The 13009-nt window shown below is 40.3% G+C and overlaps 2 protein-coding genes across 5 annotated transcripts in view; one reads left to right on the forward strand and one right to left on the reverse strand.

Annotated features, from left to right (window-relative positions):
- The window catches only part of ABCE1 (ATP binding cassette subfamily E member 1), a 29592-nt gene extending 19406 nt beyond the window's left edge, over nt 1-10186 (reverse strand). Inside the window, exons 1-4 of the mRNA XM_075543738.1 lie at nt 10027-10186; nt 5513-5646; nt 4544-4629; nt 911-1008 (exon numbers count right to left, since the gene is read on the reverse strand). Coding sequence (XP_075399853.1) covers nt 911-1008; nt 4544-4629; nt 5513-5615 — 287 coding nt within the window. The 5' untranslated portion in view covers nt 5616-5646; nt 10027-10186. The remainder of the gene's footprint in view (nt 1-910; nt 1009-4543; nt 4630-5512; nt 5647-10026) is intronic.
- A 21-nt stretch (nt 10187-10207) lies between these two features.
- Nucleotides 10208-13009, forward strand: part of ANAPC10 (anaphase promoting complex subunit 10) — a 245054-nt gene continuing 242252 nt past the window's right edge. For 2 of the 4 annotated variants that reach the window (XM_075543742.1, XM_075543741.1), the window contains exons 1-2: nt 10208-10355; nt 12149-12275. In XM_075543742.1, coding sequence (XP_075399857.1) covers nt 12161-12275 — 115 coding nt within the window. In that variant the 5' untranslated portion in view covers nt 10208-10355; nt 12149-12160. Of the gene's footprint in view, nt 10459-12148; nt 12276-13009 lie in introns of all 4 variants that reach the window. The other 2 variants (XM_075543739.1, XM_075543740.1) reach the window with 2 other exon arrangements.

Raw genomic sequence — 13009 nt, forward strand, 5'->3', positions numbered from 1 at the left:
GCACGTGCAACCACACACTATCTTTTCTTTTCCTGGCCTGCCCTTTACTTACAAGGAGAGAAGTACCATACCAACCAGAAATACTCCACGTCTTTCTCCCTGCTGCCGTAGGCCCCTTAAAGCTGGCAGGTTGAGAAATTCCTTTTTATTAGTGAAAACTAGACTCAAATATTAGTGTTTGGCAGTTAACAGTATCTAATAATTAGAGGATTTGCCTGTCACTTAATAAAATGCATCCAAAAAATATGTCCAAATTTGGACTACCAGTCTCTAGAGATTATACTATATACTTGTGTATAAGCCGAGTGTCCTAGCATTAAAAAAAAATTTTTCATTGGGGGTTCGTACAGCTCTTATCACAATCCATGCATCCATTGTGTCAAGCAACTTTGTTGCCCTCATCATTCTCAAAATGTTTGTGTTATACTTGAGCCCTTGCCTAACACATTTTTAATGAAATTTTTGTGGTAAAATTAGGTGCCACAGCTGATATTCAGGTCGGCTTATACTTGAGTATATACGTTAAGTTTAATGGCCAAATAAAATCAAACAAATTCACTTAAAAGCCACTTTGTGGCTTAAGGTACTATGTACACTAGTGATTCTCAACTCTGATTGTACATTAGAATCAACTGGCAACTTCTGAAATACAACGATCCACATACTATAATTCAGATATTTGTATATAACTCATCTGGGATAAACCCATGCATTTTAAAAGGCAATTCTAATGTTAGCCAGAGGGAAACACTGAAATATACAATATGATTCTGCAGTATGGTATATTATACTCTTTCACGGATGTTTCATACACCACCCCACCCCCACCCCGCATTTCTCTGAAAATTCTAAATGCATCTTACACTTAACATTGACCGAAGGAAAGCAGAGTGTGGATTCGAGAATATACCTGTGAAGTTTGAAGGCATTCGCACAATATCGATGTGTTGTTTCTTTTTCCAAGTTGCTTGGTAAATTGACAATTGATAAGGCGCCAAAGGGGCATTTCTGTTAAAGAATTAACTTTATTAATTTTTAGAAATATACATGACTAAATGAACAGTTTTAATTTTTATAAGCAGTCTTCCATATATCAGCATTTCACAAAGATGTGAGAGATAAAAACTGTTCTTTAAAGGTACAAATCCAATTGCTTTTGTTCCACTTAGTGACTGGCATAATCCTAGGCATTTGCTGAAAAACCTTACAGAAACTTGAGGTTTTAAAAGGCAGACTAAAGAAAGGCTATCCATTGGGTGGCTAACAAGGTCAGCAGTTCAAAGCCACTAGCCACTCCATGCAAGGCAAGGCTTTCTACTCCCGTCAAAATAACTGTCCCAGAAACCAATAGGGGCAGTTCTTCCCTGTCCCATAGGGTTACTATGAGTCAGAATTGATTGAATGGACGGCAGTTGAGTTTGGTTTGGTTTTGGAAGAGGCCAGAGTATACAATTCCATATTCAACCTATGACACAGTTTCCCTTACGTCTTCAATTATCCCTCTCCTTCTGTTTCCTTGTCTATATACATGGAAAGGGCCTGTAGGGTTGCATGTTTTCTGGCTATTTAGATCCCACCGACACCTGCATGAATACTGTGTGCATGCAAAACTCAACATCTTATTCTCTCACATGAAAATGGTGCTTCAGTTTTATAAAAACAACTCAGTCATGGAAAAGCATATTTGACTATCAGATAAATGCCCAAAAATCAAGAATAGGAAAGTTACTTGAGAGAGAGAATATGGTTAAGTGTTCAGCTCCTAAACATAGATCAGATTCCAAACCCACCAGTCACTCAACAGGACAAAGCCATGGCAGTTTACTTCTGTAAACATTCGTCCTTATAGGGTAGTCCTACTCGCTCCTTCAGGGCTACAAGTTGGAATCTACTTAATGGCACACAGGTGGCTAAGAAAAATTTATCTAGCAGTAAAGATGACAAGAGAGGTACACCCAAAGGCTTAACTTTAAACTACAGGTTTGCTTAGCAGAACTGTTGAACGAGTGAGTGCTAATGACTCCAATTCAAAGTCTGTATGCATAAAGATCTCAGTCAATTTCTATTCTACAAGTTAAATGAACATAAAAAATAAAGCAATCACATACACCCCCTTTACCTTTTAATGAAATAACTAGTTATTAATTTTTATATAAACTATACTTTCATGGCAGTGGAGGTTCCCTTTTACAGAACTCTCTATATCCACTTTCCATTAATATATTTAAAATGTTATACAGTGCAAATAGTCTAAATCTCTCTATATCTACAAAAACCATACCAAATGGGGGGGGGGGGGAAACGCAGTATGCCTCAACCTCCACAGATTATTGTCTTTTTAGCAACTTAAGTGTATACTTTGAAAAGCACTGACATTTCTTATTTCCTGTAACAGCAAGGAAAGAAAATAGATTTTTCAAAAGCATTCCCACAACCACAAACTCAGTCACACAACTCAGTCAGTTTGAGTGTATTCAGAGTTCAAATCTTTCGGGAGCAGGCACCCTTCTCTTTCTCCAGGGACTGACTGGTGGATTCAGGCCACTGACCTTGCTTTTACCAGTTCAATGTGTGAACCCATTACGCCAGCAGGGCTCCTTTCCCACCATCTACGACATCTAAGTCAAAAACAAAACAAATGATATTTATCCTAATTTCTAAGTGCTTTCACCGAATTGCCCATACTTCTTCTATAGTTGGGTTATTCTGTTTTCTGCTAAAATAAGTAGTTAATATATCTCAATGTTTTTTTTGTGCGACACTAAGTCTTTCTGAAGACTTTAGGCTTCTGACTTATGAATGATAAATGTCTACCTTTAGCTTAGAAAAGAAATGTAGGAGTCAGGGCATAAAGTTATTGACTTTGATTTTTATATAATAAATTATGAACACGAGCTTCACTGGAGTATTGCTATTACTGTTAACTGCGTGTACAAATTGCATGTTTCTACTGCTATTGTTTTCCACACTGGTTTCTGGTTAATTATCCAGATAGATTTCAAAGATACCTAAAACTATTTCCTTTTTTGAAAATATAAGGAAACATTCCTTTCAAGATACTTAATACCTTTTATCAGACATCCCATGGAAAGGAGCCCTGGTGGTGTACTACAAAAGCAGTAATATTATATAATTTACACAAAAATGCCATTTTCAAGATTCATATTCTTTATCCTTTGCTTTACATTGTCTTTAAAAGTTATTTTCAGTTATATTCACATCACAAATTTGCTTGATGAAGGTGGTAGTTACACAATTTCATGTCAATGGGGTTTAGCCTGTCAATCAGGTCACAGTCTGACGATGACTCCTTGTGGGCATGGCCTTCTCACGGGGATCCTGGAAACTTCCTCTCTACCTTCATCTTCCTGTTGACAAGCTACAAAGCAGACTCGCTAAAACCCACAAGAGCCTCTCTCACTCTGCTTCACCTTCCTGTTGAAGAGCCACACTCAGAGAGCTGGAGGAGCCATGTGGAGGCCTGCACCAGTGCTGAGATGCTTCCACTGCCACTGGATCCACAAGACTTTGCACCCTCTGGCCTGTGATCTTCCTGTATTTGCATCACTGCATGTGACTGCATAAGGATGAAGAAGGACTTATGGACTAATGTCAGACTTCATTTGGACTAGGTGGTTATGTTTTAAAACTGGAATGGTGCTTGGCAGAGTGGAGCTTTTATAGTAAGCATTAGCATAGAGCAGCCTTGCTCTGAGTTAGTATACCCAGTGGCTTTGGCTGGGAAGGTTCTCTCTGGTCACAGTGAATTTTTTCATAAAAGCAGTTTTACTCAAACCACGTTTTTTGTGGTGGCCGATTTAAGAGAATAGTGTGCGGCTGTGAAATTTCGTTTCAAAAAAGGTGAAATACCAATTGATGACAAACCTCATTCTGGACGTCTCTCAATTTCCCAAATAAATGAAATGAAAATGCTGACTCATAGTACATTTGGAGTTCGTTTCAGCAGGTCAGACTGTTAATCAAGCTTTCTACACAGAGGTTCTGAAAAGACTACATAACAGTGTGTGAAAAAAAAGGCCTGATTTTTGGCAGACAGGAGACAAGTTATGCCACCATGACAATAGCCACCTCAGTGACAGCTTTTGACAAAAAACAGCAAGCCTCACTTGCCCATGCACCTGAACTCACTCCTTGCGACTTCTCTGTTTCTGTGAATGAAGAGACATAAAAGGACATTGATCTGATGACCAACATAGAAAAGATAAAGAAAAAAATCGAGGGAGGTGCTGTGCTTTCAGCCATCCAAACAGATGAGTTTAGAAAATGTTTTCAAGAATAGAATTGCAGATTTGACAAATGTATTAAGTGTAATGGAGAGTACTGTGAAGGTGCTAAGTTTGTTTTGTAAAAAAAATTTAAATTCATAGCTTTGGGGGAAAAACTTTCCCTTTTTGGGGGGGGGAGGGGGGGAGCGGTACCCTCTCATAATTGCTCTCTGATATGAAGCATTTTCTTACTCAAAGGTGAGTTCCCCTGGTTAACACAGAAAAACACAATGAGTAAAATACACATTATAACTTACCTTAATACAAATACCACAACCAATACAAAGAGTTTCAGAAATCCAGGCTATTTTGCTCTGGGGTGTAACCTCTATGCATAGCTTTCCTGGTAGAGAAAAATATGAGTCAAGTCATTTTTCTTGATCTAGTTTTCTGAAAATTGCTACTTATACAATGTTGGTCCCAAATTCCACAGCAGCAGTTTCTCAAAAATAAAAACTCATTTGCAATGTTGTCTTTATCAAGGCTTTGTGTGAGATAATTTCTGAATCTAATTTGTTTTTACTTATTATGAATGAATTGCCTTGTCAGGCATCAGTTAATTTTTTTTAAAAATTTATGAATTTGTTAGTCTAAAATTAACCAATGTTTAAAAAGTTATTTTTAGGCCAACTAACTTTGAGTCTTCAATTAAAATATCGTATTTTAATGAAAACAACGCATCTTATACCTTATACCATTTTTGCAAATAGTGCCACCTCCTTTCATGTTATTTCCCTATGCGTGCACATGCTATGTGTGTTAAGAAATATGATATACCTTAAAAATGAAGCATTTTATGTTTTCTGAAATAAAAAACACTGCTATATCAGTGATACTGAAAAATGCATAGAGTAATTCAGCAACTCTGAATTGTTGAAAAATGTATTTAATCAGGTAAGCCAGGTAATTACCTTATGGGTAATTGTTATTCCTTACTAAGCTTTTCAATCTTTGCTTTTAAAGATGAGAAACTATCAAAGACAGGCAGTCCTTTGTAAAATAAGAATTTCAGTATTCAAAACCCAGGTTTGATGTCCCATTCAGTTAACTTTTAAATAGCAAGTCATACATTATTTTATGATTTTTCTAAGGAAAAAGGTTAATTTAATTACAAACCAATAAAGGATTATTATATTTTAAATAAACCAAGGAAAACAAAGGCCATGCTAAAGTCCACACAAAAGCATCAAGACAACTGCTTTTAAATAACCCACGAAACAGCTTACCCATTCGAACCACAGGGCAACTCTTTTTGCACTCCTGTCGACATTTCTTAGGCTTACACTTGTCATGGTTGACGATAGCAATTCTTGTCAATTTGTCTGCCATAATTGTAAGAAAGGTGGAACAGCCAGGACTTCTGTTACAAGAGAAATATGCAAAATTGCAATACATTCAATATAGTTAAAGAGAAATAGTCATAAGCATAAAGCTGGATACTCCTTCCCATCAAACCCAAACCCATTGTCGCGGAGTCAATTTTGATTCATTTTTTGAGCATTTTTAAGACTGTAAATCTTTCTGGGAGCAGACAACTTCATCTTCCTCCTGATGGGTGTATAGTGGGTTTGAACTACCAACCTGTGGTTAGTAATGCAATACTCACCCCACAATGCCATCAAGAATCTTTGTTAGATAGGATGACCTAAAGTATCATTATATGCAAATGACATAATTATCAAGAAAACATTAAGATTTATATAAGAAAAAAAGCAACAAAATGGTTTAAAAAAGTGATTATCAAGGAATAAGCTTACCAAAATGGTAATAAACCATAAGGAAACTACCAAAATAGCTTTGACATTAAAAACGTGACTGAATTGAACGGTAGGCTCTCATTTTTTATGATAATCGTCAGCATCAGAATTTCAACTTTTTCTGGATACACACACACACACACACACACACACATATATTTCACACTCAAGGAAAAAAACAGACCAGCCAAACCAAATCTAAATCTCTTAAGGAAATGCAAAATATTACCAAGGGAAACTGAAAAGAACAAAGAATCTCTACCTAACAGATACCGTAATTAAAATGTGATATAAATGTATAAATGAAGACCAATAAAACAGAAAGCCAGACATGAAAATTAATGCATATGATCAAGTATTTACCTTTCCAAATACCTTGATTTCTTCTCCACTCAATTATGCCATTCGATTAAAATAGCAATTACTAAAGTTTAAAGTATCGTACAACTGGAAAATGTAAACACCTGGGAACTTGTGAAATCATCAAAGTGGACTTGATGTTAATAGCACTAAAGCTAGAGAGGACACCATGGATGTGTATAGCCTGCCCTCACCTTTAAGGCTTCTATCGTCTTGCTAGTGAAAAGTATACTTAACTACACAGCAGTAAGAGAATTATAGGGAACTGATTACAAGGATCTACATATAACCTCCCTGGGGGATGGACAACAGAAAAGTGGGTGAAGGGAGACGTCGGACAGTGTAAGATATGAAAAAATAATTTATAAATTATCAAGGGTTCATGAGAGAGGGAGGAGTAGGGAAGGAGGGGGGAAAATGAGGAGTTGATATCAAGAGCTCAAGCAGAAAGCAAATGTTTTGAGAATGACTGGCAACAAATGTACAAATATGCTTGACACCATGGATGTATGTATGCATTGTGATAAGAGTTGTATAAGCCCTCAATAAAATGATTTTAAAAAAGCAATAATTATGGGGAAAAAGTATAATTATCAACTTAAAAATACGTACAGTACCAGCACTGATTTTTCTTGGAATGGAGATTAATGTAACTGCAAAAGGTACTATATATTTCAATAAATGGTGAAAGAACATGAAAGCCCAATAGGTGGGCTACCCCATTTACAAAGTATTTCCAAAACCTTGACTAACACATAGCCGCATGTGTGTCTACATTCTCCTCTACTTTAGATGAACTGTCTATTACTGTCTCACGATATTTGTGCACTAGAAGTCATTTTCTAACAACCAGCACTTAAACATTCCATTATCTGGCTGGCAGATTTCTTCCGTTGTGTATTTGAGGGATTTCTCTTCCTTGCTTTATTTTATTCCCTCGTGTCTCTGACCTCTCCTGAATTACCAGTCTCCCAAGTGGTTTTCCTTTGAGAAGGTGCAGTCTTACCACTTCTTTACTGCCCTCTGCTAGTGGAAAATACTGGAGCTGTCCCTCTTTGACAGGTTCCTGTTTTCGCAGTTGCACTACATATGGATTCTATGCATTACGTACTCCCTACTCGCACAGAATGCAGTCATTGCTTACTCATTAGAGTGGCCAGTCTGGTGTCTAGGACATAGAAGTTCCAAACTTTTATTGAATGAGAATACATATGGTATTACATAATTTCCCTATGGGTTATAACAATTTGTATTTTCGAAGTTACCAATGTTATGGTGACAGGTGTTCACTCAATTATGTATTGAAAACTTAAAGGACATCACCACCAACCAAAAGGAGAGAAAAAAATCAGCTAAATATTCATATGATAAACATAGTTACACTAATGAATAGGTTCACTTTTATTTGTTTAAAAAAGCTGGTGACATTCAAGTCTCACAGAAGTTCAAACTCAAAACTCATAGTCATCAAATCGTTTGTGACTCATGGGAGCGCTGGTCGTATAGTGGTTATACATTGGGCTACCAACTGCAAGGTCAGCAGCTGGCAGGAGAAAGGCGAGTGCTTCCACTCCTATAAAGAAACTCAAGGGGCTCTTTGACCTTGTTCCATCGAGTTGCTATGAGCTGGCACTGACTACATGTCAGTGAGTTTTTCAGATGATAGGGTAGAACCGCTCCTGTGGAATTCCCAGCCTGTAATTTTTTTATAGGAGCAGAAAGTGTCATTTCTTCTGTGGAGCAGCTGGTGGTTTTGAACTACTGACCCTCTGGTTAGCAGCCCATTATCGAAAGAAATAAAACTGATTACTCTTTAAAATGTGGAGTGCCTTTTTAGAGAAAAACAAACTACCCTGGGCAAGAGCAAGGTGGGGAGGGGGCAAATGAGGAGCTGATATCAAGTAGAAAGAAAACGTTTTGAGAATGATTATGGTAACTAATGTACAAATGTGCTCGACACAATGGATGTATGTATGGATTGTAAGAATAGCACGGCCCCCAATGAAATGATTAAAAAATAATCAAGTGAATATAGATTTTTTATAGAAAATAAAATATATCAAGATAGTTAAGAAAGTGGCTTATAAAAACTAAATTATTAACTAGCAGACACCATCATTTTTCTCTATTTCTTTCAAGGAGTTGAGGAGGGGATATTCTTTCCCCCCTTCAATGTGAAAGGCAAACACAGAAAAGCTTGGAGCGGAAGATTACAGTAACAAATTCCCAGGAACAAAGACCTGAAAATATTTCGGATGTAAAAACAAATCTCTTCAAAATAGGTACTTAAACAATGACCTTCATGGTCATATTTTCCAGCTGAGAGGAAAAGAGGGAGTTGAGCAGACAAGGAGCAATTTTTGCAGTGGAAGCCTCTAATAATTACTATAATGTCTTACGAAAGCACTTTAAAAGTGGCCGCAACAACTGGTTTTAACTGATGGCTTGAAATCACGTGAAAATATTCTAAGCTATGCTTATTGCAGGTTATTAGTCTTATAAAACACAAGTTGGGAGTGGTGTACACCTCTGATTTCTGAGCCTTAAATTCAAGGCTTTTTACAGGGGCACTTAAAATACGGTCTCCTTTTTTTGCTCCCTGCACCAAACAATTTCACGAAACGGTCTGGCTACAGAAAAAAAGAAAAACAAAAGTCACAGGAGGGAACCACGTTTTTAGTTAACAAAAGGAAACCTTTGGTCCAAATGAACTTAAGAATTCCCCTGATTAATCCCAGGATTACTGTCCGGAATAGAAGGAAAACTCTCAGGATACAAATGACTGCAAGGCAAATGGCCCATCAGTCTCCATGCCGAGCACTTACTAGTTCTGTGCAGCAAAGGGTTAAAAAAAGAAAAAGCACAAGTTGTGTTGACAGTTACACCTCCTCCGCGGATTTTCCCACCCCAAAGCGAAAATAGGCTCCTATAGGAACAAGAGGAGCCGTGCACTTCACGTACTAAAGACGCGAACCTAGCTCTCAAGGTCTGAAGATTTACAAAGGGGCAATCACCAAAGGGAAAAGTGCCACGAACCCTAAAAACGTCCGGGGGGGGGTGGTGGTTTAAAAAAAGGCCACAGGCTTGTAAGTGGGAGAGCACGGCGGGAAAGCGCAACGACTGCCACTGCAGTCCACGGCCGTGGCTCGGAAGAACCGGACCTGCGGCGTCCGGCCGTCGTTTCCACACGCGCCGGCCGGCCGGCAGACCGCCCGAGGGAGCCGAGGGCCACGCGCGCGCCCGCCCGGAGCTGGGCGGTGGCGAGCGGCTGTCAGGTCGGGGGCCGCGTTCCGCTCCGGAGGCTCCGGCTCGCGGCGGACGCGATGGGAAGTCGCGAGTGGACGCGCGGGCGAACTCCTCGCCGACCTGACAGCTAGGTCCGCTCTCATCGGCCCTGAGCGGGTGGCGGGCGCCCCGAGCCGTTCGCTGGGAACCCCCCTCCCCCGACACTCAACCGCCCCCGACCTAGGGCGGCGCCAGCTGTTCCGACGGAGCCCGCTGCCACGCGCCACGGCCGGCTCCGCCGTCGTCACCAGAGGCCTACAAAGTCTGGCGGAGCGGGGCGGGCGTTCACGGCCAGACGCGGCGGCTCACATTCAACCCACCTCGGTGTGCTCACGTACCTGAAGGAAACGATTTCCTTCCGGAGGAGAGCGTGGAGGCCAACTCGGTTCTCGTCGGCACTTGGGAGCCACACAGCGTGTTCTTACGGCCACCAGCCAAAATGGCGGTGCCCAGCTGCCGCCTCGCGCGCGGCATGGAGCCTAACGCGCGTGCGCCGGAGCGCGGGAGGCGGAGCTGCGGGCGGGTGGGTCACGGCGGCTGACGTCATTCTCCCGCGACCACAACGTCTTCGCTGGACGCGGGCGGTGCTGAAAAGTGCAGTGGGAGTGGCGCGGAGCTGCAGGACGTCCTCAAAAGCCTGACTCGCTGCAAACCGGCCCGGGAAGCTGTAAGTGCCGGGGCTTCTCCCCGGGTGGAGACGAGCCCTCCCGTCGTCAAATGCCTGCTCCTCCCCAGCCTGAATCTCCTTTTACGCGTCGGGTCCATTCAAGGTCGGCGGGCCGCGAATAGGTTGGAAACTTAGCGAACCACTGCCAAGTGTAGCACGCCAGAGAGGTCCACTTAGGACCGAGAGAGCTTAGCTCGGGCGACTTTCGAGCCATGTTCGCAACTTCCTCGGAACTGTGTCATTGATTCTTCACCCAGTTCTGTGTTTTACCCACTTGGTGGCGTCCAGTCCCAAGGCGGGCAGTTGAATTGTACCGCAAGGTAGAGATGGTTTAAAAAAAAAAAAAAGATGACAGGACGTTGCAGCTTGTAATGGTGGCTATAGGTTTAATTGTTTCACCCCCGACCTTGACTTGCAGGTGGAGCTGAATTTATTCCTTTATTCATTCATCCAGTAAATACATTGCTGGTATTCTCTGCCCTTTGAAAAATGTCTACTACAGTGGCTATGCCATTCCATGTGCATCAAGTGCTTGTGTGAAGATTAAGGAGTTAGTTGAGTACTGAAAGCTGTTAAGGAAATGATCTAGAAAAGTATTGGGGCAACTTGCTAATAGCATAAGGTTGTCGGTTTCCGGTACATGCGTTATCTACAAGGAGCCCTAAGGCAAAGTGGGCTTACCGGTTGGGCTACTAAAAGCAAGGTCAGCAGTTCGAAACCAACTCTTGGGAGAAAGATGAGGCTGTCTACTCCCCTTTAAGATTGAAAGTCTTGGAAACCAAAAAGGGACCGTTCTACTCTGTCCTATAGGAACGCAAGGTGTCAGAACTGACTCGATGGCTGTGCATAAATGTTTTGTCTTTGGAAGGATGTTGGTAGTTGGAACTTTGCACCATCCAACCAGCAGTTTGCCATATTATTCATTGTTTAGGAGTCTCTCTGTGCCGCCCCCTTCTCACTTTTATAGAGATTAACAAAAGATGTGAAAGGTAGTCAGTTCATTTTTTAAGCCAGTTTTCTGACTTTATTATATAGTGTGTTAAAAGAGCACATTTAAATGAGGACTTTTGACAATTTGTGGGGAGATGTTATATTTCTCAGCATCACTTAATGAAATTTAAAACAGAGAGCACTTTTACATATACCTGGAGTAAGAATTGAAGTGTGACTTTTCTATGGCAAAAACTCAATTTGAATTAGGAAATTTATTTATAGAATGTGTAGCCTTATAGAGTCATAAATCATCAAGGCAATCCCTTTGGTGGGAAAATAAATAAAGGCCAAAAACTCAAACCAAAGTCACTGACAACCAGTACATTCTAATTCATAGTGACGCTAATGGACAGAGTAGAGCTGACTCTGCGGGTACCCGAGACTCTATACGTGGTGATTTCCAACTGCCAGTCTTGCTGTTAGCAGCCCAATGGGTAACCTACTGTGCCACCACGGTTCCTAATTAAGGGCCAGACCTGCTCAAAGTCCAGAATATTTAAAGGCGAGACTGATGCTAATTTTTGTGTTCTTTCCACTAGTGTGCCCTACTGCTTTGCACACAATGCGTTTCATAGTGTGCAGTGCTCCAAAAACAAAACTGAGTTCCCAGATTTTAAAATTACACTCACTGACTCAGATGAACTACATTTAAGAAATAGATAATTCATATCAGGATATCAAGGGATGGGAATGATCTATTTGACTATTAAATTTCCATTTTTACCTTTTGTGTAAAGAGCAGATGCTCAAATCTTGGTATGGCGTGCATTTTATGTTTGTTTGGTTTTTTTCCTACATAGACTATTTAGAAAATGACCACACCAAACAAGACACCTCCTGGTGCTGATCCTAAGCAGTTGGAAAGGACTGGGACAGTACGGGAAATTGGGTCACAAGCTGTTTGGTCACTATCATCCTGCAAACCAGGTAAAAAACAAACAGATAAAACAAAACCCCATGTAACCGCTACTTAAAGTTTCCTTGTACACTAGACTTGACTTAAATTCTTTTTTTTAAATGTTGTTGTTGTTGTACCTTAATTGAATTCTGATACATTAGATTTTGATTGATGGTATATCTCTTTCCAGTTGCTTTACTAATATTCATTCAGATTTGACTTTATATCTCAAAAAGATTTCCTTTCCATCCTTTCCTATTTTTACTAAGATTCACTTAGTGTCTTCTTATTGACTAGGTGGGTTAAGTGAGTTGATAGAACTTCAGGGTGACTACATATCCCCAAATAAGTCTTTTACTCATGATTGGTGTAGAATTCTTTTCTGGCATTTATTATTTCTCAAAAAAGTTAAAAATAAAACAACTCTTGCCATGCTGCAGGTAAGAAGGCAGATGCTTGTCTTCCCCCGCCCCTCCCGTCCCCCCGAGCAATTTGTTATTTCTTTTTGCAACCACTTAAGAATTTCTCCTTATTCTTGGAGTTCAAGACAATGAGTAGGGTGTGCCAGTGTTGTGAGCCCATTATGTCCTCTAAAAATATCTGAGGATGTCCTAAACCCTTGGTACCTGTAAATGACCAAGTTTTGAAATAAGGATTTTGCAGGTCCAATCAAATAAAGACGGGGTTATATTTATTGGTTTAGGCTGCGTCCTAACCTGATGACTGATGTCCTTTTAAAGAGACTTAACTTTGGAGACACAGC

The sequence above is a fragment of the Tenrec ecaudatus genome, chromosome 3, assembly GCF_050624435.1.
Source record: "Tenrec ecaudatus isolate mTenEca1 chromosome 3, mTenEca1.hap1, whole genome shotgun sequence".
Taxonomy (NCBI): domain Eukaryota; kingdom Metazoa; phylum Chordata; class Mammalia; order Afrosoricida; family Tenrecidae; genus Tenrec; species Tenrec ecaudatus.